Raw genomic sequence first — 20,334 nt, forward strand, 5'->3', positions numbered from 1 at the left:
ATGCACATTCTGCTTAAGCAGTTTGGGATAGTTTTTGGCAGTCGTTGCCTCCAAACACTCCAAAACATCCTGTTTGGATAGAGGAATGCTCAGTTGGGAACTGCATAGATGGAGAGAGCTTTATTTAGTGAGGAGAGCACAGACAGCCCAACAGAAATACTAAACATGATACCATGAACATACCAAACTGTGTATGATGATATAAAGATCAGCCTTGTCTTGCAAAAGTGTTACTTTTGCAACATTTTTCACAAGTAGTGGAATAAAAATAAGGCTTTGATTTAAGAAAGTGCAATTTTCAGTCTTTTTTTCCTAGCAAATCAGATTAGCTGTAAATATTTGTGCTAGCTGGCCAGTTCATGGTGCACTTTACTATGAACCCTGATCTTCTAAGAGTAATGACAGGTGAGTAAAAGTCTCTCTAAAATCAAAGCTAGGGTGTTTTAAGTTGTGGTTGCATAATCTCTGTTCTCCTATATAAAAAAGGTCAATAAATACACTCACTTTAATCTGCAAAATGCATGTAGGAAGCATTTGCAGGAGATCTTTGGAATCAGCAGCATATTTAGAATTATGATTTTGTGGGCCAAATTTATTGTCTTAAGAGGAAAAAAAAAGGCTCTGTCTGAATGCTCTGCAGGTGTGTGGTGGCAGGAGGAACATTGAATGAACCACCATCCTGAGTGTCTGTGGGTAGGCACGGATGTGGTTACTGTGAATGCCAAACCCACATGGTGCCTCCAGCCTCTGGGTGCCCCAAGGCCACAGAGTGGGGGCAGGTGGAAATACACTTTTGAATTTTGCAATGGGCCTGTAGAAAGCTACATCACACTGTGGAGGGCAACGTCACTCCTGAGCGCTGGGAAGGTCTTAATTTCTGATTCTGTAGCTTACATAAGCAAAAGCTGACTGAAGGAGCCAGCTTCTGCCATGAAGGATCACACATGCACCTTGTTGTGGCTCTATCTGAATCTGGCCTCTTACTTATTAAAGAATCCCAGCACAACTGATGTGCAAATGAAGTTCCTAGTTAGGGGAGAGGAACGGATTCCTCACCATAAGCATGGGACTGAGAGACCCAGGGATTCTTCCCAGTGAGGGGGTTTTCATTTGTGGTTAAAATTCATACTTCAGTTTCCCGATCTGGTAAATGGAAGTTAAATGGAAGACTTAGGTAGATTTTTGAGGCAAAACTGTTCTGACTTTTTTTGAAACAAAGGTGCAATGGCAATCCACACCATTTCTTTATTCTGTGTATCAATTAGTAAATGCCATTTAACTGTTGCCTGTTGACTACATGAGTGTTACAGAATTTCTGAGGTGAGCAGTGCCAGCATTTTATATAGTGGCCTTATTGGCCTGACATTCCTTAGGCAGATGCTGGGCTGTAAGGTGAGGTAGAATTGCTGCCAAAGTCAGAAATGTTCTCTTTTCCCTTGTTCTCATCCAAGCCAGACCTATGACCTGCAGTTGTTTCACAGCACAACAAACAAAACATTTTTTGTTTTGCCTGCTTAGAGTAACAATCACATGAATGATTCAGTTGCCACAGAACATTTTATTCTCTTTGTAGCTTGAAAACATCATGTTTAAAAAAAATTATCGTTGCTGAATTCCTAGGGAAAAAGTTCAGTTTGGTTTATATAATCCATGTAGACTTGTGCTTTTCTTCTGGATAATTTCAAATGAGAGAACTATATCCAGAGCTAACTTTACAAGCCTGCAGACAGCATACCTTCTCTTTAAGCTCTGAAAGGCTTTCAAGATTTTGCTTCCTTGTTACTACTTATGCCTTTCAATGGAAAAAGATGTATTTATCTCACAGCTTCTAGTTTTATTAGAATGTTTTCCCCAGATTGCTAAAGAGTTGAGAGTTCAACCTGTTCTATCCTACAACCAGAACTTGATTGTTCAGCATTTCTCATGAAACAAAACTAAAATATAAAAGGAACAGTAACTCTATTAACTTTTTCCTGTTCACTTTAACTTGCAACTTGGGAAATTGACTGAATTAGAAAGGACTAGCCTCAAATCTGTACCATTTTGAATTCAGATCAAAGCCACAACTACAGAGCTTAAGTGCCCATGACAACTGGGTTTGTTTATTTGTCACTGATACTTTGTTTCTGTGTCTCTACAGAAACTCCAATTTCAAGTAATTATTGAATTCCAATATTGCATGGGAAAGCTTCTCTCAGGTCTAGTTGTCACATACTAAAAGTCCTGTGGAATATAATGGGCTTTGTCATAGACAATGATGCATGAGTTAAATTTATAGTAAGCTTAGGTGATCAAAGTGTACTTTTTGGCATTCATCAAGAGTAACTTTTGAATTATGCATACAGAGTTGAGATGTATTTATTTGTATGTTCCTGGGTGTATCAAGGTGTTTCTTCAGTGTCCAGAATGAAAGCATAAATTTTTATTTGAGAAGAAAAACCACTTCATTTTTAAGTGCACATTGTAATAGCCATTTATTGAACAGAAAACAAGCATTAGAAGATGCTGAAATTCAGGTTAGGATCAACAAAAAGCATGAGTATTTAATAAATTTGATAGGGAAAATTTTGTAGTGTGACTTCAGAAACATTGCCAGAAAAGTGCCAGATCCAAATGTTTAACCTCAAGATAAAATTAGAATGGTTTTAAAAGTGAGGGATTTCTGGGGTTTCTACTGGACAAATTATTCTGGAACTTATTCAGGCTTTTGCTAGTTGATGATTTATGTTTCCTGCTGAGTGATATCTCTTAAAGGACTTTATTAAAAGCAAGAATGTGTTGTGGCTGTTATTCCATATGTGAGTACACCTCGTTATGTCTATAGCTGCTTTCATTCTCAAAGTTTAGCAGCTTCACAAAAAGCCCATAAATGTAAGATGGAAGCAGACTCCTTCTTTTCCTTGCTTTTCCTTTCAGTTCTGGTTGGTAATGCACTACTTGTCAGAGATGACAGAAGAGCAAACACTAGTAATGTACAGTGGGCATCCTCTGGGACTCTTCCCCAGCCATCCCCGTGCTCCTCGGTTAATCATTACTAATGGCATGGTAGGTATTAGCATCTTGTTTTCTTTTACCTCCTCTCCTGTTTAATTTTCAAGTACTGGCTGAATTAAAGTATGATTCGTATTATCCACATTTACAACAACATATGGGAGAATTTGGGGGCTAAATTCTGCAGCATTTTTTCCAGTTCAGTTGCATTCATCTCCTATGTGCTCATCTGCAGTGATGGAGGAAACAATCCTGTCTTTATCAGACAACTTCTGTTCTTACTGAGTCTGAGTTGTACATGTTCTTGACCAAAACAGTTCAGCTAGGCTCAGTTTGGAAGATTTAAAAGCTCTCAGTAAGCAAAAAGATGATTATTAATCAGAGGCTCAGATATCTGGACTGCTTTGCTTGGAAGGCAAGCTGGACAAGTGAAAGTACTGGTTTATTGCCAGTCTTTTGAGCCATTCAATATCTCTCTCCCTGCAGGCTAGTTTTTGCATGGCAGTCAAAGTGCCAGCAAGACTGGACTTCTTTTTTTTTTTCTTTTTTTTTTTTTTTTTTTTTGATACTAGAAGGCATGAAATAAAACACCTGAATTACTTCTCCTGTTTTTCTATGTGTGTGACCATAGTTAGAGAAATGTGGGCTGTCAAAAAAACCTGTTTAAATCTCTAATTTGCTTATCTGGGTTCTATTTTGATTGTTTTCTTAGGTTATTCCCAACTATTCCTCCAGAGATGAATATGAGAAGATGTTTGCTTTGGGAGTAACAATGTAAGAAGATAGCTCACTATTAAAATGTATCAAATACTTGACTAAAATGTAATTCAGACATCAAGCAGTAGCTGGTTAAAATTTCTAATGCAGATGGATTTCAACTGTGCTGCATAAATTCCTGATGCTGCAAAGCATTAATGCATACTTAAGTGGAATTACTTTGGAGTTTGAGTTATGTTCAGCCACATATATAAGGATGTAATTGAGGTCTGCCAGGAATTAATATTAGGTTTATGTGAGAGACTTGGCTGAATGGCAGCCTGAAGCCTTAATCATAAACCACTTATAGCGCTGGCTAGTTCCACTTTGCAGAGGTTGTTTTGCAATTTATGGAAAATATAAATCATGAAACATTCTTTCAGGCTAAGAGAAACTTTGAAGTAGAAAATTATCTTTTTTAAAATGATTTTTACATACTTTTTTACATTTTTACAAACTACTGTTAATCTAGTTGATGAGCACAAGATTATTACACATTTGGGTACCATGGAGAGAATAAATTAAAACAGCTGGAGAGCTGTCTCCCTCCTCTGGGACTTTAACAGAAATGTGAACAAACATTTTAAGCCAAAAACTTCAAAGACAACTATGTGTCTTAGAAGCACAAGCGGCACTGAAAACCAATGGCATAAATGTGCCAATGAGGTGAAAAGGAGTGTCCTTGTGTCCTAGTCACTGTGTTAAATTCCAAGGCAACTTTACCCTCAGCTTTTGATTGATGCAGTTTTGAACTCAATTAAATCAGCTAAGCACTCTTCTGAAAACATGTTGGTGCATTGCTAATGTCAAAACTTCATCAATATGTGAATTTGATAATAGCAGACCTTTAACAACAAATCAAAACACAGAGGTTTTTTTTTGGTTATACTGAAAACATGTGGAGTACAGAACTCATTCCAGCCTGAGGAAGATGTGGTCTCACAGTGTTCATTGCTGTCCCTAGGTATGGTCAGATGACTGCAGGGAGCTACTGCTACATTGGGCCTCAGGGAATAGTACACGGGACAGTGGTAAGAAACTGGGGAAAGGTCTATTTGTCAGTATGTTTTGGAGGAGGCTTTCTCCCATAGTGTCTGGTGACTGGAGTGAGTTGGGCTGTGGTGAGGGGATGTTCTGGCTACTAAAGAAATTCTCATTGCCTGCTCCTTAAACAATTAGTGTTTTTTCACTTAGATACATGTTATCTAGAGCACAGACCTGAAGGGATTTGCAGTCAAAGTCTCAATTTGAGCTCATATTTAGCTACAATACATGAAGTACCAATTGACCAAATGTGTTCTATAACAATCTTTTCTTGGCTGTTTTCCTTGCCATCCTTAGCAAGTCCCTATACCTCGAGAGTAGCATATTGGGAAGCACTGATTATTCTATTTCATGGTGAGAGAAATAAACATAATCAGGACAGATGGTTTCATAACATCATTTTGTAACATGTTTCCTTCTTAAAAGATTAAAACTGTTCACACGTTCAGTGACCACAGAGTTTGTCTGTTTGCAAAAGGAACAGAAGATCTTTAAATTTAAGGGACTCCAGAGGAAATATCTCCTGGTGATTGCTCTATTTGCTGTGTGCAGCTCACAGTGCTCAATGCAGGCCGTCGCTACTTGAAGGCAGAAGACCTGTCTGGGAAGGTGTTTGTGACTTCTGGTCTTGGAGGGATGAGTGGGGCTCAAGCAAAGGCTGCAGTCATTGCTGGGTGTGTGGGGATCATTGCAGAGGTGAGAGCAATACTACTTTTGTTCTGTCTTCTCTCCTTCATGTGCTGAATCAGAGCCCACAGTCTTCTGATCTGACATGTTCCTCAAGTAACCCTGACAAAAACTCAAGAAAGATGCTCTTTTCTAAGATCTGTCTGTCCTTTTCATTGCTTAGCATTTTTCAATGCTATTTCTCTCTATTCATACACTCACTGGATCAGACTGCAAGGATATTATGACTGCTTCACAAATAATGAAGAATGATGCTGTTAGATGAGCTCTCAGTGCTTGAACTACCCTCATTTCATGTGTGAAAAGGTGGAACTTCTACAGGCAATTCCTGTGAGAATTCCTGTATTCTCTTATGCCAAAAATAGTCTATGTTATAAAGGTAATAATTATGATATTTAACTTTGATTAATCTTTAAAGCCTCTGGCACCCTTATCAGGTGCAACAGAAAGTACTCATTAAAAATGTTGGTGTGGTTCACTCATCAAGATTGAGCCTAATGAAGTTGCTTAGTATTGCCATTCCTTGAGGTCAATGGGATTTTTTAAGTGGGCTTCTGAGGCAAATCACAAGCACTTATGAGAATTGCAGTTTGCTGAGAAAGAAGGTAAGTTCTGCTGAGAGAAAATGCTGATGGAGAAGTCCTGTAGTACCATTTCCTTTGTTTCTGAAGCTCTTCCACAGTATATATTCTTTGAACAGAGTCTCTCATCCTGATGTAATGTTTCTCTGTTCTAAATATGTTGAAACAGCCCAGTTATTTCCTCCCATAAACAAAGACAATCTAATAATGATTTGGGATTCAAAGAGTGCTAATGCCCAAGCAATCGCAATAGTGGGTAACAGGATCCACTGGATCCACAGATATCCTCGGGTATATCTAATGCACAACACCAATATAATAATTTGGGAAAGCATATATACCTGTATGTTTTGAGTGAAATACATTTTCACATAAGAAAGTAACATTAGGTGCTCCCAATACCTGCCTTTTTCAGCTCCTAATCTTATCACAGGGTTCTGTTCTAACAATCAGATGGAAGGATGGACTACAGAAACATTGCCACAGCTTTTAAAAGAGATTGTTGCTCTGCAATTCTGTGAAAATGGTAGTGACTATTTTTAATGATGTTGATTATTGAGAAACATAAACATTTCCACACATTTCTTTCATCATGACTGTCTTGGAATTCAGAGCAGATACAGAATTGATGGAGCAGATACAGAATTGAACAAAATACATTGAGCTTTCCTGAGTATCTGTGGGTGATGGGATGTTGTTACTGCTGCAGAGGAAGAGGGATTTTTGAGAACTCTGAACTCCAGTCAGAGCTGAATGAAATGGGAGTTTAGCCTTGTCAGCTAAAGTCATTTATAGACTTTACAGGGTTCACTGGGAACCCTCTGTTGTGGCCATGTCACATTGCAATAGAAAGGATAAGAATATTGCAACCTGACCTGTAGTAGCCACAATTAAACTTCAAAACATAATGGGTCAGACTGCCCACATGGTGTGCAGTAAACCTGACTGCTCTGCTCAGCTCAAGTCTTGTTCATGGAAGGCTGGGGCTTCATCTGCTTTACAACAGTGGTGCAAAAGTGGTTTTGTTGGCATGTGAGTCTTGTGTGTATTTGAGATCTCCTCAGATACCCTCTGCAGACGAAATAAATTTATTCAATTTACTATTGAATAAATTATTAATGAATAAATTATCTTTATTCAGACTTCTGTCATCATGATCTCTCAAATGCTGGAATACAAAGGCAAGACTCCTGTGAGTGCTGTTCACGGCTCTCCTTTGTCCTTTTCATCTCTACGGCTGCAGATGATTTTGTTCAGGAGACTGAATATCGCCTGTTTTTTATCTCCTGTGAGATGATCCTTGTCGGAAATGAGTCTCAGGAGCACATGTGGATAACCATACATATGTACATATTATTTGTTTAAGAAACTATTTATGCAAATGGCATTGAATTGTGCAAGAGGTATCGCTTTGTCAGCCAGGGCTTACGAAGCTCTGACAGAAGGGATTAATGGTGCAAGTCTTTTACCTCTTCTGTTTGACAGGAAGCAGATTGTAATTTTATGAAATAATTGCGAGGAGGGCCAGACTGTCTCCTTGGAGCTGCACTGGGCTCTCTGGGGTTACATTGGAGGTAACATTTGGCCATCAGCTTTATGCAATTTTTTAAAACTACTGAGATGCTGATGAAAAATGAGCATATTTTTAAAAGTGTGTTTCAAAGGAAGCTAGTTTTCTTGAGTATGCTGGCAAGTCTGTGCAGGACTAAGAATGGCAGAGAGGGCTAAAGTAAAATATGTAGGATGTGGTAAAACTTAAATAGATCTGATCTGTGTTATGTGGGGATTTAAATGAACCCAATTCCTGTAATTCATACAGACCACTTAATATCTTTCCTCCTGCGCTGATTTAAATAACTCAAAAGAAGCTGTCCCCCACGGCACCTGACTTTATTGAATAATTCCATTGGCAGTGACACTGTTATTATCATAATCTGGGGTTTTGGAAGGATAGCCTTTATTACTGATGTGGAAAATTATGGAAGGTTTCTCATGCTAAGAATAATTGGGAAAGAAAAGGTTTCCTGGTGTTTAAGCAACTGCTGAATACAGAACCTAATTAATTAACGTGTAAATACCTTCTTAATGAGAAAGAATGAAAATGATGGGAATGGAATATAGAGAAGTAAAAAATGCTTTCATGAAATAGTGGAAGTTAGTCAGGCTGTGTGTTCTCATGCACACACATCACTGTGGGGGTTTTAAATCTGTTGCTACCACAGAAAATTGGCTTAAATTAATTTTACCACTTGCTTTATGCCAATGATACTTCATTGTAAAAGTATTAATGGATGTGCAAGTTCATATGTTGGCACACATTCCATATTAATGGTTCAAAGCCTCCACAGTTTGTCCATCCATTTATACTTTTATCCAACTGTCTCTTAGGCACATACACACTGGCACACACAGAAGCTGAGCCCAGAAGAGAGTACAGATTTGGGATTGAGCTTGTTTGGAGCTTCAAATTTTAAACAAGAGAAGACAGTTTTATTTTGATCTGGGCTATTTTTCGGTGGCATTAGCCAGCTGGGACAAGAAAGTGCTTTCTTCTTTTCCATCTTTGGTTGAGATTTTCAACCAACAACCCAAGAACAAAAGTGAAGGTTAATTTTATTCACCAAACCTTTATCTTGGGCAGCCTGGCAGAAACATCCCTCTGAGCTGATCAAAGAAAATATTTTCTTAACCAATTAAACCCACAATTTTCACAAGAAATAGCCAGATTTGAAAAAATAAGTTGGAAACATTTTTGCTTTTTAACATACTCATGAAGAAAAGCAATAACTAAAGTTGGCAGAAAAATATTACCTCTTGTACAATTTCAATGATAAATTTTTGTTTGTAGAATATTTTGGGAAGTGATATATCAAGAGTATTTCTTGCTTTGAGCCTGGAGTAAAAGAGAACAAAAAGTGTAAAAAAAAAAAAAATTAGAGGTGAAAAATAAGTATTTGAACAATAATTATGTATATTATATCTTTATTATATATAGATAAAGGTATATCTCGAGGTAATTGTTACCTTTACCTTTTTGCTACTCTTTTTTGTAGGCTAATTGAAAAACTAAAGGTATAAGTGACTACATAGGGGAAATAGTAGTTTTCAGATCTCTGTTTTTACTCCCAGGTCGATGAAGCAGCACTTCTGAAACGTCACAAGCAGGGATGGCTGATGGAAATCTCTGACAACCTGGACCATTGCATTGCTCGCCTTAGGTATGACTTGCAACATAATTCAGTGAGTTTATCTCTGCTTCCTAACCCTCACTTCACATCTTTCTGCCTTGTGCCATTTTAATGTATGTGTCAGAGGGGTTGAGGGATGCTCTTCTTATTCCAGGTCTGCTTTGGAATGTGGTTCCAGTTTCCCAAACTGCAGCAGTCATTATTAGTGACTACTAATGCTTCATATCATTTGAATATGTTAAATGTGTCTTCATTCTGTTTCATGAATATCATAGAACAATTACAACAGATGTTACACTTGAAGCATCACTCAAGTTTTATGGAATCAGTGATTAACAATTATGCAGAGGTTGAAAGATCTGTTTTCTAGATAAGTGTTGAAAACTACATACAGATTTTTGCTGGGTTTGATTCTGTGTGGGACTTATACTTTGCAAGATAGAATGAGGTGCATTTTCTTCAACCCATCTGTTTATTCTATTCTAGAGAAGCAAGAAAGAATAAGATTGCCCTTAGTTTGGGTTACCATGGGAATGTGGTAGATCTATGGTAAGTAGTATGTATGGATAATAGATACATTAATGCTCTGGCTTGTTAGTCAATCTGAAATTAATTCTCAAACTTGGAAGAGAGATTAAATCTAGTGCTGAATACATTACTCTAGATGTAAATGAAAAAGTATTGTCAAAAAAGAGATGTTCATCCTCGTGTTCCAGTTCCCAGTTGCTTCTCGTGCTCCTCCTTTCCTCATGGAACAATAAATGGCTTAGGGAAAGAAATTCTAAGATTCTTCCTTGGATTAAGAAAGAATTTATCTGCTTCCTTCTAATCTTTCACTAGTTGGATTGCAAGAAAATGTCTTTGACTTCAGTGAATCATACACATGTTCAGGTTGGAAGGGGCCTTAAAGATCATCTAGTTCCAACCCCCCTGCCACAATCAGAGAACCTACCATGAGACCAGGTTTACCAGGCTCCCAACCAGCCTGGTCTTGAACATCTCCAGAAATGGCAAGTCCACAACCTACCTGGACAACTTGTTCCAGTTCTTACCACCCTTATACTAAAGAATTTCTTGTTCATATCTAATCTAAACTGTCCCTCTGTCAGCTTAAGGCTACTCCTCCTTTTCCTATCACTACATGCCCTCATGAAAAGTCCCTCTTCAGCCTTCTTGTAACCTCTTTGGGTACTGGAAGGCTGCTAGAAGTGAAGAATAGAAGTACTGAGGTATTGATTAAATAAAAATAATAAAATAATGGATAGAAATTCTGGTGTTCTTGAGGCTTTATTCAATGGTAACTTTTGTCACACCATATACCAAGAGCTGAGGCTGACCAGTAAGACTGGTAGGTCATACTGGTATCCAACTCATCCATCAGGATTCCTGCACAGGTAAATGTGGAGTATAAAACTTGCACCTAAATCTTCAGTACCATCACTTCCTACCTCCTGGCTTAGCCTCCTACAAAGCCTTAGCCAAGGGCCTACTGTCACAAACAACCTTTTGGGTTGGAAGAAATTCTCCTGGAAGAGGAGCCAGACAGTGAAATGACAGCTTATGTTCAAACATTCCATTTACTGTCTTCCCCAGGGAGAGGTTGGTCTATGAGCTGGACAAAACAGGGGAACTGCTGGTTGATCTGGGGTCTGACCAAACTTCTTGTCACAACCCATTTAATGGGGGGTACTATCCAGTACAGCTTGGCTTTGAGGAAGCAAAGCAGCTCCTTTCCATCGATCCAGGGAAGTTCCGGACCCTGGTACAAGAGAGGTAAATGTTTTGGCAATACATCTTTTTAACCTTTAAGTTCAGTTACTCTGCAAGTAGTCAGATCTCTGTCTCTCTTTCAAGAACTCTCTTAGATTTTTTGTTTGTTTGTTTGTTTTTTTCAGTAGAAATCTGGGGTAAAGTTGCACTATTAATCCTTGCACATCAGTCACAATCTGGCAGACATCACCTACCCACCACTTTAGGAATATTCTGTATTGTATAAGATCAGAGGTTTGAACACTATTGATTCATTTCACTTCTATAAATTCCTAAATTGCATTAGGTTTTAAAAATCTGGGACAATAAGTATAATTCCATGTAGTCTTCCCTTTGCTCCAGGTTCACTGAATATAGCAAAAAGCCCCAATGAGCAAGCCAGAAGTCCATCTAACCTGCCATGCATTGCTGGCTTCTGGCCAGCAAGATGTTTTTAAGGAAGGATATAAGAAGGGGACAATCTCCCCCAGTCACTCCCCACAGGTTGCTGCAACTGTAAGTAAGTTCTGTTTAGCATCTTGATTTACAAGTTTGCAAGTGAAATTGGACATTATAAAGGGAGCAATTTGCCATAATTTATATACAAATAAAGCAGTACTATAGTTCTCAACTGGTCCTTTCAAGGAGAATGCTCCTACACTGGTCTTATTCACCTTGAATATTCCTGGTGGAGACCTCTTACCAGTAGAAGGTAGAATATGGGCATAACATCTATTTGACTTTAGATGAGGGACCAATAAGGACTTTTCCTGTTTCCCCAATTCTGTGTCATACTAATCAAAGACAAAGGTAACAGAAAGGTAAATTTTTGTGAGGAACTCATTTCTAACAAGCTAGATTTGGCCTAAAAAAAAAATCCATTCTCATTTGAAAGTCATTGATTTACCTCTAGAACTCCAAGAGGTTACACCTATGTGTGTACAAGTCTGTATGCAACTATGCATTGATATGAGAACTAGTTAATATTAGGTGGAAATGGTATCACAGGGACCAGCCCTGAGGCAGGCCCACTATTGGAAAGAAAGGGCCATGTGGGCTGTTTTGGCCAAGGGTGAGGCCAGAACAATGATGTTTAGCCGTTCTCAGCTTTTCTGTCTCTGCTCTGGGAATTTCAGAAACCATTGAGCAGTTTTATGTAGACTGTTTTTTGTTATTACTCTCCATCCCCAGATCTGGCTGCACTGTTTTGCTGAAAGATGTGACCCCTCATTGCCAGTGAATGAAGTTTCCTTAATGAGTGTAAATTACTTCAAGATTTGGGTGTGCTATAGAGACTGAAAGCATCTCAACTGATGACTTAGGGGTTTATGTCTGAATTTATCTGGGGTCTTTCCTTTCCATCTGTCTCCCCCTACTCCCATACCTTTAGTGAGTTCACAATATTATTCTTTTTGATATTTCATCAATCTCAAGAATAACTGTTTCCTTCTTTGTTGCAGTCTGAGGAGGCATGTGGCTGCTATTAACAAACTTGCTGATAAGGGCATGTTTTTTTGGGATTATGGCAATGCTTTTCTCTTGGAAGCTCAAAGGGCTGGTGAGTAGATCCTGGATTTGTAGGTGGAAACAAGGGCAATCCTGCATGCATCTTCCCAGTTGCATATGTTGGTAGGATGGGGTTGGCCACTGTGTTATTTTAGCTCTTTAACCTCTCTTTTTCTCTTGTTCTCTGAGACCCCTGGGCCTCCCTGAATGAGATACAGCCTTCATGGGAACCTAGGTGCAGTAGGGGTTTACCTTTTATGGGTCTTTTTTCACTGAATCACTGACTATTAAAATTCTTTTATAGGTGCTGATGTTGAGAAAAAAGGAGCAAATAAAACAGAATTTCGATATCCTTCCTACGTTCAGCACATCATGGGGTATGTTGGGCAGTTTGGAATATGCTCTTAAGTGCCTTGTGACTCCCTCTGTTTAGGGGAGAGTACTACAGAGATTAGTGCAAATTTGCAGTGCACTATGAAGGATCAAAAGGAGGCAACAGCAGTCGGAAAATTGATCTTGCAGGTGTTATACCAGAGTTAGTCTGAGCTGAAACGTTGCCAAATCAAAACTCTTCACTCCTTCACATGAATTAGCTGCATTTTGTCTTTCTATGAATTTTCCTTTAAGCAGTTCTACTCAAAAGAAGAGCCAGGTCACAGCTTCAAACTGTAACTATAGGCAACTTCACTCGTCGGTGCTAAAAATTGAGAACTTGTCTCTTCAGAGCAGTAGAACCCAATTCCAAATCATCAAAGCCACTGAAGTTAAAAGCATGTCTGAAAGAGGACATTTGTCTGCCCATGTCACCAGCCTCTTTCCCAAGCTGTACATGCTGCTTGTGGAAACAGCTGAGCCCAGGAGATATGTTGAGGGACTGGATTTATAACTCACTTTTCCTCTGACTCATGCTTTAACTTGCCTGTGCCATGTGAATAAGAGCTTGAACGTAGAGTAAGGCACCAGCCAGACTAGATCTTTTCTTCCGGACCTCAACTGAAGCGTGTCTCACTATTGTATGTAAACAATGTGGGCAGCAAATGAGTCTGGACTCAGGCACTTGTTCAGAACCTACACTTGTCTGATAGTGCAGATGCACCCAGGGTTACCCTGGGTTAAGGACACAAAGACCAGGCAGCAGGCAGCGTATATTTGATGAAAGAGAAGAAAAACTGCAAGTCATCTGGTGATGCACTTGTTTGATTGAACTGCCCAACATGACTATCAAAATTCTGGCCTGGCTGTACTTTTATACACCAGTCAATGGCTGCATGAAACCCCACTGTTTAATTTCTCAGTTAATGGTCCTTGATGCTTCTGTTTGGATTAGTTCATTGAAAATGTTTCAAATTCTTCCGTCTCCAGCTAATGAAAGAAAAGCACTGCTAGCAGCCAGGATAAATAAGGAAAGAATTTCAACTATCTCTTAATGAAACATGTTCTATTCCCAGGGACATTTTTTCCCTGGGATTTGGGCCATTCCGCTGGGTTTGTACCTCAGGTGACCCAAAGGACCTTGCTACGACTGACTCCATTGCCATGTCAGTGCTGGAGGACTCTATACATAAGGGAGGTAAGACATCATCCCGTGCCTCTGTCACTGGGACTGCTTCTGGAGAGAGAAGGAAACTGAGAGTTGGGAAATGTGTGTTAGCTTTTGGCTTAAAACACAGAAAGCAGGCTCTTTCATTTTCCATGTGGGCAGAAAATCCCGCTGTTCTCCAAACTCCGGTAAGGAGCGTAACCAGTAGGTAAAACATAAAACCACCACAGATGTTGATCCCAAAGCTATTGTGCAATTTTGGCTAAGAACCTTTATTTTAATATTGTTACAGGTTTTCCTGAACTTTGTCAGCTTGAAACTTTAAGGCAAACAGTATCTTTCATCAACAGGTCTCCAAAAGTAATTTAAGGAGTCAAATTGCTTTGCCCCCCATCTCACAGGTGAATGAGGCATGGGAATCCAGGGAGGTTTTCAGCAGGTTAACAAGGAGATCAGTGGCAGGAAACCCAGGCTTCATGGGTGTGGTGCTCCATCCAGTGTCATTTTTTTGTGATTACAATTTTGAGGGTTCTTCTGTCATTTTTTAGTAAATTGTCAACTATTTCCGTTCACTGGTGGAATCAACTTAGAATACCTGCACGGCTTTGTGTGCTACTCTAGGATCTAGGAATTATACTGTCTTTCACTCTTCCACATCCCTGAAAGTGGAATTATTACTGTTATCCCCTGCTTAGGAATGGAAATTGAAAGAAAGCTAATTTTGTGTCAACAAACATTATTCCTGATCTCCCAGGCTGCAGTGGAAGGGTCCTACTTCTTTCCTTTTCTTGGTCCACCTTTACAGTCAGACAGCAGACTCAAAGACTTGTCACTGTCTCCCAGCAATGAAGTCCTCAGCTTTTTTATCTCCAGAGAGCAGAGCTTTATGCTTTTCAGAATCAACAAAAGTATCCTTGAATTCTGAGGAATTCCTTGGGATCAAAAGGAAAAGGATCACAAATCCAAAGCGTATTTTATGAGAAGGAGAGCATAATATTTTTTCCCCTGGTAATAACTGAAATATTTCTTGCTTCTTTAGTGAAAGTCATCATTGAAATATAAATAGAATTGTGGAAATTTTGAATGCCCTCCTGTTAGCTCTGAAACAATTATCACTGTGAGGCTCCTGAGTGGTATTTCTGAAAAGGATATATACCATGTTCAGATGTGTCTCATTTGGAACAAAACTACTGTTGTCTTCCTATAATGTAAGGCTGGTGTTCAGCCTCCTTTTCCTCCCAGGAGGTGAGTTGTTGATAGAGTGGGTCTGACCCTGCAAGATCCTTAGTTCTGTCTATTCTCCTAATCTTTCCTTAGGAGTCATCAAAAAATGCAAAAACCCAGAAGTGCTTACTCTGGTCTATAGATATTGAAACTTCTATGTTTTTAAAACTGGTCCCTTGGCTTTATTGAAGGGAGGGTGAAACCCAATACTATAGTGCTGGATCCATCCTCAGAAATTTGCAGTAATTTTTCTGCCATGTACTGCAGCCTCCAGAGATCTTCTCCCAGGACTGAAGCAATGCATGAACTTTGGATGGTTTGCATTGCAAGACTGGGAAATGAATCAGTTACTGTGTACATAACAGTATGGGGGTGTTTATATAGATGTAACATAAAGCTGTGGAGAGAAGTCTCTTGCACAGACAAAAAGCATTAAACTATTGCTGGTATATTTTTATTTAAGTGAAAAATTACATATTAAAAAAATCCCAACAAGTGAAAGGAGGCTTAAGAGCAAGGCTATTATTCAATTTGCTGTTGAATTTGGCAGGACAATGGGAATTTGATTCAAAGAGAAAGGAAAACTGAATTTGGGCAGAAAATAAACAGCTATTCATTCATACTTGTTCTTGAATATTCCACCTGCTGTCCACTTTCTATGAGGCCTGGGTTTGGACCAAAGTTCAGGGTCTGGATATCCTCACACATATCTAAATCTGAACATACCTTTGAAATTTATGAAAGAATCCATTACAAAAACAGAATGAAAACTCCACAGAGCTTAAGTCTGTTGCATTCTAAGTCTAAACTTTGGACCTGGCCTTGGGTCCAATGTTAACTATTCATCTTTTGTGGTGATGAAGTTTTTCACTTAGAATTTTTTCACAGTTTGTAAGGTTTATGTAGCTTCATTATCTGTTTCCACTTCTAATGTACCTGAGCTTTTAAGATCACTTTTACATGAGAGATGCAGCACTGATTATTGGTGTGTAACTTGGATTTACAATCTCTGTGATAATTTGAAGGTTGAGCTGATGCATAACAATACAAATCTCCCAAGAGCAAAGGGAGCCAGTCTCTGTGTTCCTCGGGACTATTTCTCTGAGTACCCAGTGCTTTCTAATGTCTTTAAAACTCTAAATATGTACAAGGGCCTATGAAATACCATAAGCAACACAGCAACTTGCCTGGCTTCAAAACACATTCCTGTTGGGATGGGTATGTTCTGAAGAATTTACAGACAGTAAGATCTTTTCTATAAGTCTTTGCACTATGAAGTATAAAATGTGGTACATACTCTCTGAGATAGTTTATAAAAGTGATAGAAAGGATCCCTTCTCTTTTTTTTTTTTTTTGTAAGAGTAAGTCCTGTAAACTCATTAAATATCTATAGTAACCTAAGTGAACACTGCCCATTGCCTTCTAGAGGCTGCTTCCTTAAAGCTTATGAGTGGCAGCACAATCCTATTAGGACAGCACTAGCAGATGTTTCATCTTTTACTCCCTGAGAAGTGAAGTGCTGACATGTTAATCCTCACAGCAGAGTTTAGAAGCTATCACTTGGAGCCAACCCCTAGAGCACTGACAGGTCTTCTTAGGATCATTAAAGCTCTCTGTATGGAAGGCCTGTCTCTGCAGGAATGAGCATATTTTTCATTTCCATTTAACAATGTGTTTAACACAGGTTAAATATGAGTCTCTTGCATCTTCCTCTTTCCTTTTTTGACTTTTGCTCTGCATAACTGCCAACATATGGCCTTGTGGAAAGGCAGTAGTCTAAACATGCTTCTCAGTGGACAGTTTCAGGTTAGCAGAGTGCAGTTCCTGCAGTTTGACTTTCAAACATAAGTTATATGTGCATTATAAATTGACTTGAGAATAGGTAAGTGTTGGAAGGTAATGGAGAACATTCCATCTTGCCATCTGCAGGGAGGATTGACTTGAAGCTCCAATGCATGAACAAATCACTGTGGCTCAGCATGTTGTCACATCAGACAAGCCCTGGGAGCTGGCCATGCCTCTCAGGGTAAGGTAATGTGGCACAGCTTAGCCCACAGAGGAGGAGCTCACAGGCAGTAACTTCTTCAGCCACTGCGACCTCATCTGAGCTGTAAAAGCCCCGTAAATTAGACAGTAAGGCAATGCTTCTGTCCCATTTCATACCCACTCTCCCTTTTGTTACTCACTGCAGATGGTGCCATGCCTTTGGAGGCAGTTGATTGTACTGAGGTCACCAGGTATATGATGGATATGTGCCATATTTCATGGTTTTTTACTTCAAATATCTTTATTATTATTCTCCCTTGGTTTGACTTATTGAGGTGGAATGGCACAGATATAAGTGAGAGAAGAAACTGGAGAATGTAAATCCATTACATATATTTCTCTTCTTAATTAATAAGATAGATATATCTAAACAAGGTGTAGGGTGGATTTACACATAGAGTAGCTGCTCCATAATATGTTTTTCTGTGCAGTTTTTTCCCACAGTAATGTAAGGCAACACACCTCAGTTTGTAGGATAAGACACCTCAGCTTTATCTTTGGATGACAACATTCACAAGGACCATTTAGTACAGAATAACTGCTGTGCTATAAATTTATATCCCAGCACTGGTGTAACTTATCCTCAAGTAGGTGTTGCCAGCTGCTTCTGAGAATTTCTGCTAGCTGTCTCAAAGGAGTGCTTTACTACCTGGTGCAAGACTGAACTCCAATGTCATGGAGTTTGATAAAGCTTCTAATTTAGTGAAGGACAGGAAATAAATGGGCATTTAGTAGGCAGCAAGCCAGGTGACCATAAAATGTACATGTAACCCATATTTCAAGATTAAATTTAGTTTGCTAAAGATCTAAATGGCAGTTATTGTTCCAGCTGTCTCCTGAGTGACATATTGTACCTTTCTCTAAATATATGGTGCAGTTACTGCATCAGCTGCACAGAGGATTCTGTACAGCATTTCCTATATGCGTGCTTATATCTGAGAGTAGAATGTGACTTCCTAGTGCTGCCAGATGAATTAATGTAAATTTAGAGCACATTGCATTAATTTTCAAACCCTATTTTTTTTTTTTTGCTTTCTCTTGCAAGTGAGCACATCTGTGAAGCAGCAGTACCATGACAACATCCGCTGGATTCGGGAAGCTGGCAGGCACAGCTTGGTAAGTTCACAACCTCTTTCAGCAGATGTGACTGCTCCTGGTCCCAAATGCAGTTCCTGAACACTGGGGTGAAAAGCAGGAGTGGGCATGAATAAGAACACTGACTGCAGCTCCCAGAGCTGACAATTTAAATTTCTCTCTCCATAGCAGAGTCTTAGGGTGAGTTATTTGCCTTAATTTCCTCATCTGGAAATGTTAAAATAATCCAGCAATATCTACTCTTGTATCTGGAATTAAATGTATCAGTCACTCATGCTCTACCTCAGTTGTAACCACCCTTCTTTCAGAGCACTATTCAAAATGTCCCTCTTGGCACTGCTTTGGGCCAGCCTCTTCACACCTGCAGTTCCCAGAACCCTTTCCAAAACAGGTGATAAGGTGAGAGCTGCCATCCTTTTGTGCTGTGGGAAGCAGGATGCCAGTGGAGCATCCTTTGTTTTTCTTTTAGACAGGCTCTCATGTGAAGCTAACCACTAATGCTGTAGGGCTCATATGTGCTCTCCTAATCTGGAAGCCAGGTTGGTCTATGGGGTGGAGAACAGCAGAGCTGTGCAGGACAGAGCTGTACAGGACATAACTGTGCTATTCTTTGTCTCCGCATTTCTCATCCCTTCCAGCCCACCATCACCAGTTCCAAATCTCTGCATCTCAGCTGCTGTTAAGGGATTTGTTAATAGGGGGATTATAGACTAGCAATCAGGTTGATTTAAAAAGTGGAATTTATGGGACTAGCAGCTGAATACAGAAGTGTATCTCATGGATTGTGTGAGTGGAGATAAAACTAAGTTCAAAGAGGGGTTTTAATTTCTTTTTTTCTGGAAGCTGGATGCTTCTGAAGAAATAATCTGCACTTTTTCCTATAGAAGGGAAGGGGTCGCCCCTGTGACTCCATTCATCTGGGGCCTGAAGATAAACCAGCTGCAGAGAATCTTATCATTCTGTCATTTTTCTTTTCCAGGTTGTTGGCTCTCAGGCTAGAATCTTATATTCTGATCAGAGGGGTCGTGTGTCTATAGCTGTGGCTATTAACAGAGCGATTTCTGAAGGAAAGATTAAGGTTTGTCTTTTTTGTCTTGATATGGTCTGGTAATTATGTTTAACATCTGAGACTGGAGTGGCAGGTGGTAAAGGAGGACTGCAACCAGTGAGAGCAAAAGTGCCATTTACAGGGAAGTAGTTTCTGTTAGTGTATGTTAGAGCTCAGTCCTTTTCTCTGCCTGCCACCCATATTGCACTATGTAATAGGAGAGAGATGGGTTTAGAAACTCTCTGAAATAGGCTACCTTTTTTTCTCAGTGGCAATCTGCCTTATTTTCTGTTTGGGCATCTACAAGCACACCACCTCATTCTGTGATTTGCTGAGAACACGAGGCAGGGACTCTTAACTCCGCAGTAGTGCCCCAAATGTTAGAGGTAACGAGAGACTGTGCCACTCCCCAGAGCTTCTTCCCCTCTATCCCTCACTTGCAGCCATATTATAGCTACAGCAAGCTCTGCAGTCAATTTGCATTGTATGTGTAAATAGAAAAAATTGTTAGGCTTGACACTGTCCCTGTAGAGCACAATTCTAATGTCTTACCCATCTGGGTAAAATCCCACTGACCCTGTATGGTGGTGGTAAAAGTACATACTATGGGCAAGATTGTGTAGAGATTTTGTAAGTTCTTCATGAATATTGTAAGTAGATGTACAATGTGACATCCTGGGGGAGACCAAATTCCTGAAGGCATCACTCAGCAATTGTACCTGGTATTTGGGGTGGTCCTGTGCAGGGCCAGGAATTGGACTTGGGTCCTTGTGGGTCCCGTCCTTCTCAGGATATTCTTTGATGACTTGTTCTGTGTACAGCAGCATCAGACCAAGACAATGTCACTTGTTCATCTCCATCTCTTTTATAGTTAGATCA

At 39.5% G+C, this 20,334-nt stretch overlaps 1 protein-coding gene across 1 annotated transcript in view; it reads left to right on the plus strand.

Annotated features, from left to right (window-relative positions):
• Window positions 1–20,334, plus strand: part of UROC1 (urocanate hydratase 1) — a 41,502-nt gene that overhangs the window by 10,575 nt on the left and 10,593 nt on the right. The window contains exons 5-16 of the mRNA XM_032698978.1: window positions 2,917–3,045; window positions 3,704–3,765; window positions 4,712–4,778; window positions 5,344–5,487; window positions 9,189–9,277; window positions 9,734–9,796; window positions 10,841–11,020; window positions 12,457–12,554; window positions 12,807–12,879; window positions 13,951–14,072; window positions 18,358–18,428; window positions 19,387–19,485. Of these exons, the coding sequence (XP_032554869.1) occupies window positions 2,917–3,045; window positions 3,704–3,765; window positions 4,712–4,778; window positions 5,344–5,487; window positions 9,189–9,277; window positions 9,734–9,796; window positions 10,841–11,020; window positions 12,457–12,554; window positions 12,807–12,879; window positions 13,951–14,072; window positions 18,358–18,428; window positions 19,387–19,485 (1,197 nt within the window). The remainder of the gene's footprint in view (window positions 1–2,916; window positions 3,046–3,703; window positions 3,766–4,711; window positions 4,779–5,343; window positions 5,488–9,188; window positions 9,278–9,733; window positions 9,797–10,840; window positions 11,021–12,456; window positions 12,555–12,806; window positions 12,880–13,950; window positions 14,073–18,357; window positions 18,429–19,386; window positions 19,486–20,334) is intronic.

Source organism: Chiroxiphia lanceolata, chromosome 11, assembly GCF_009829145.1.
Source record: "Chiroxiphia lanceolata isolate bChiLan1 chromosome 11, bChiLan1.pri, whole genome shotgun sequence".
In the NCBI taxonomy this organism is placed as follows: Eukaryota; Metazoa; Chordata; class Aves; order Passeriformes; family Pipridae; genus Chiroxiphia; species Chiroxiphia lanceolata.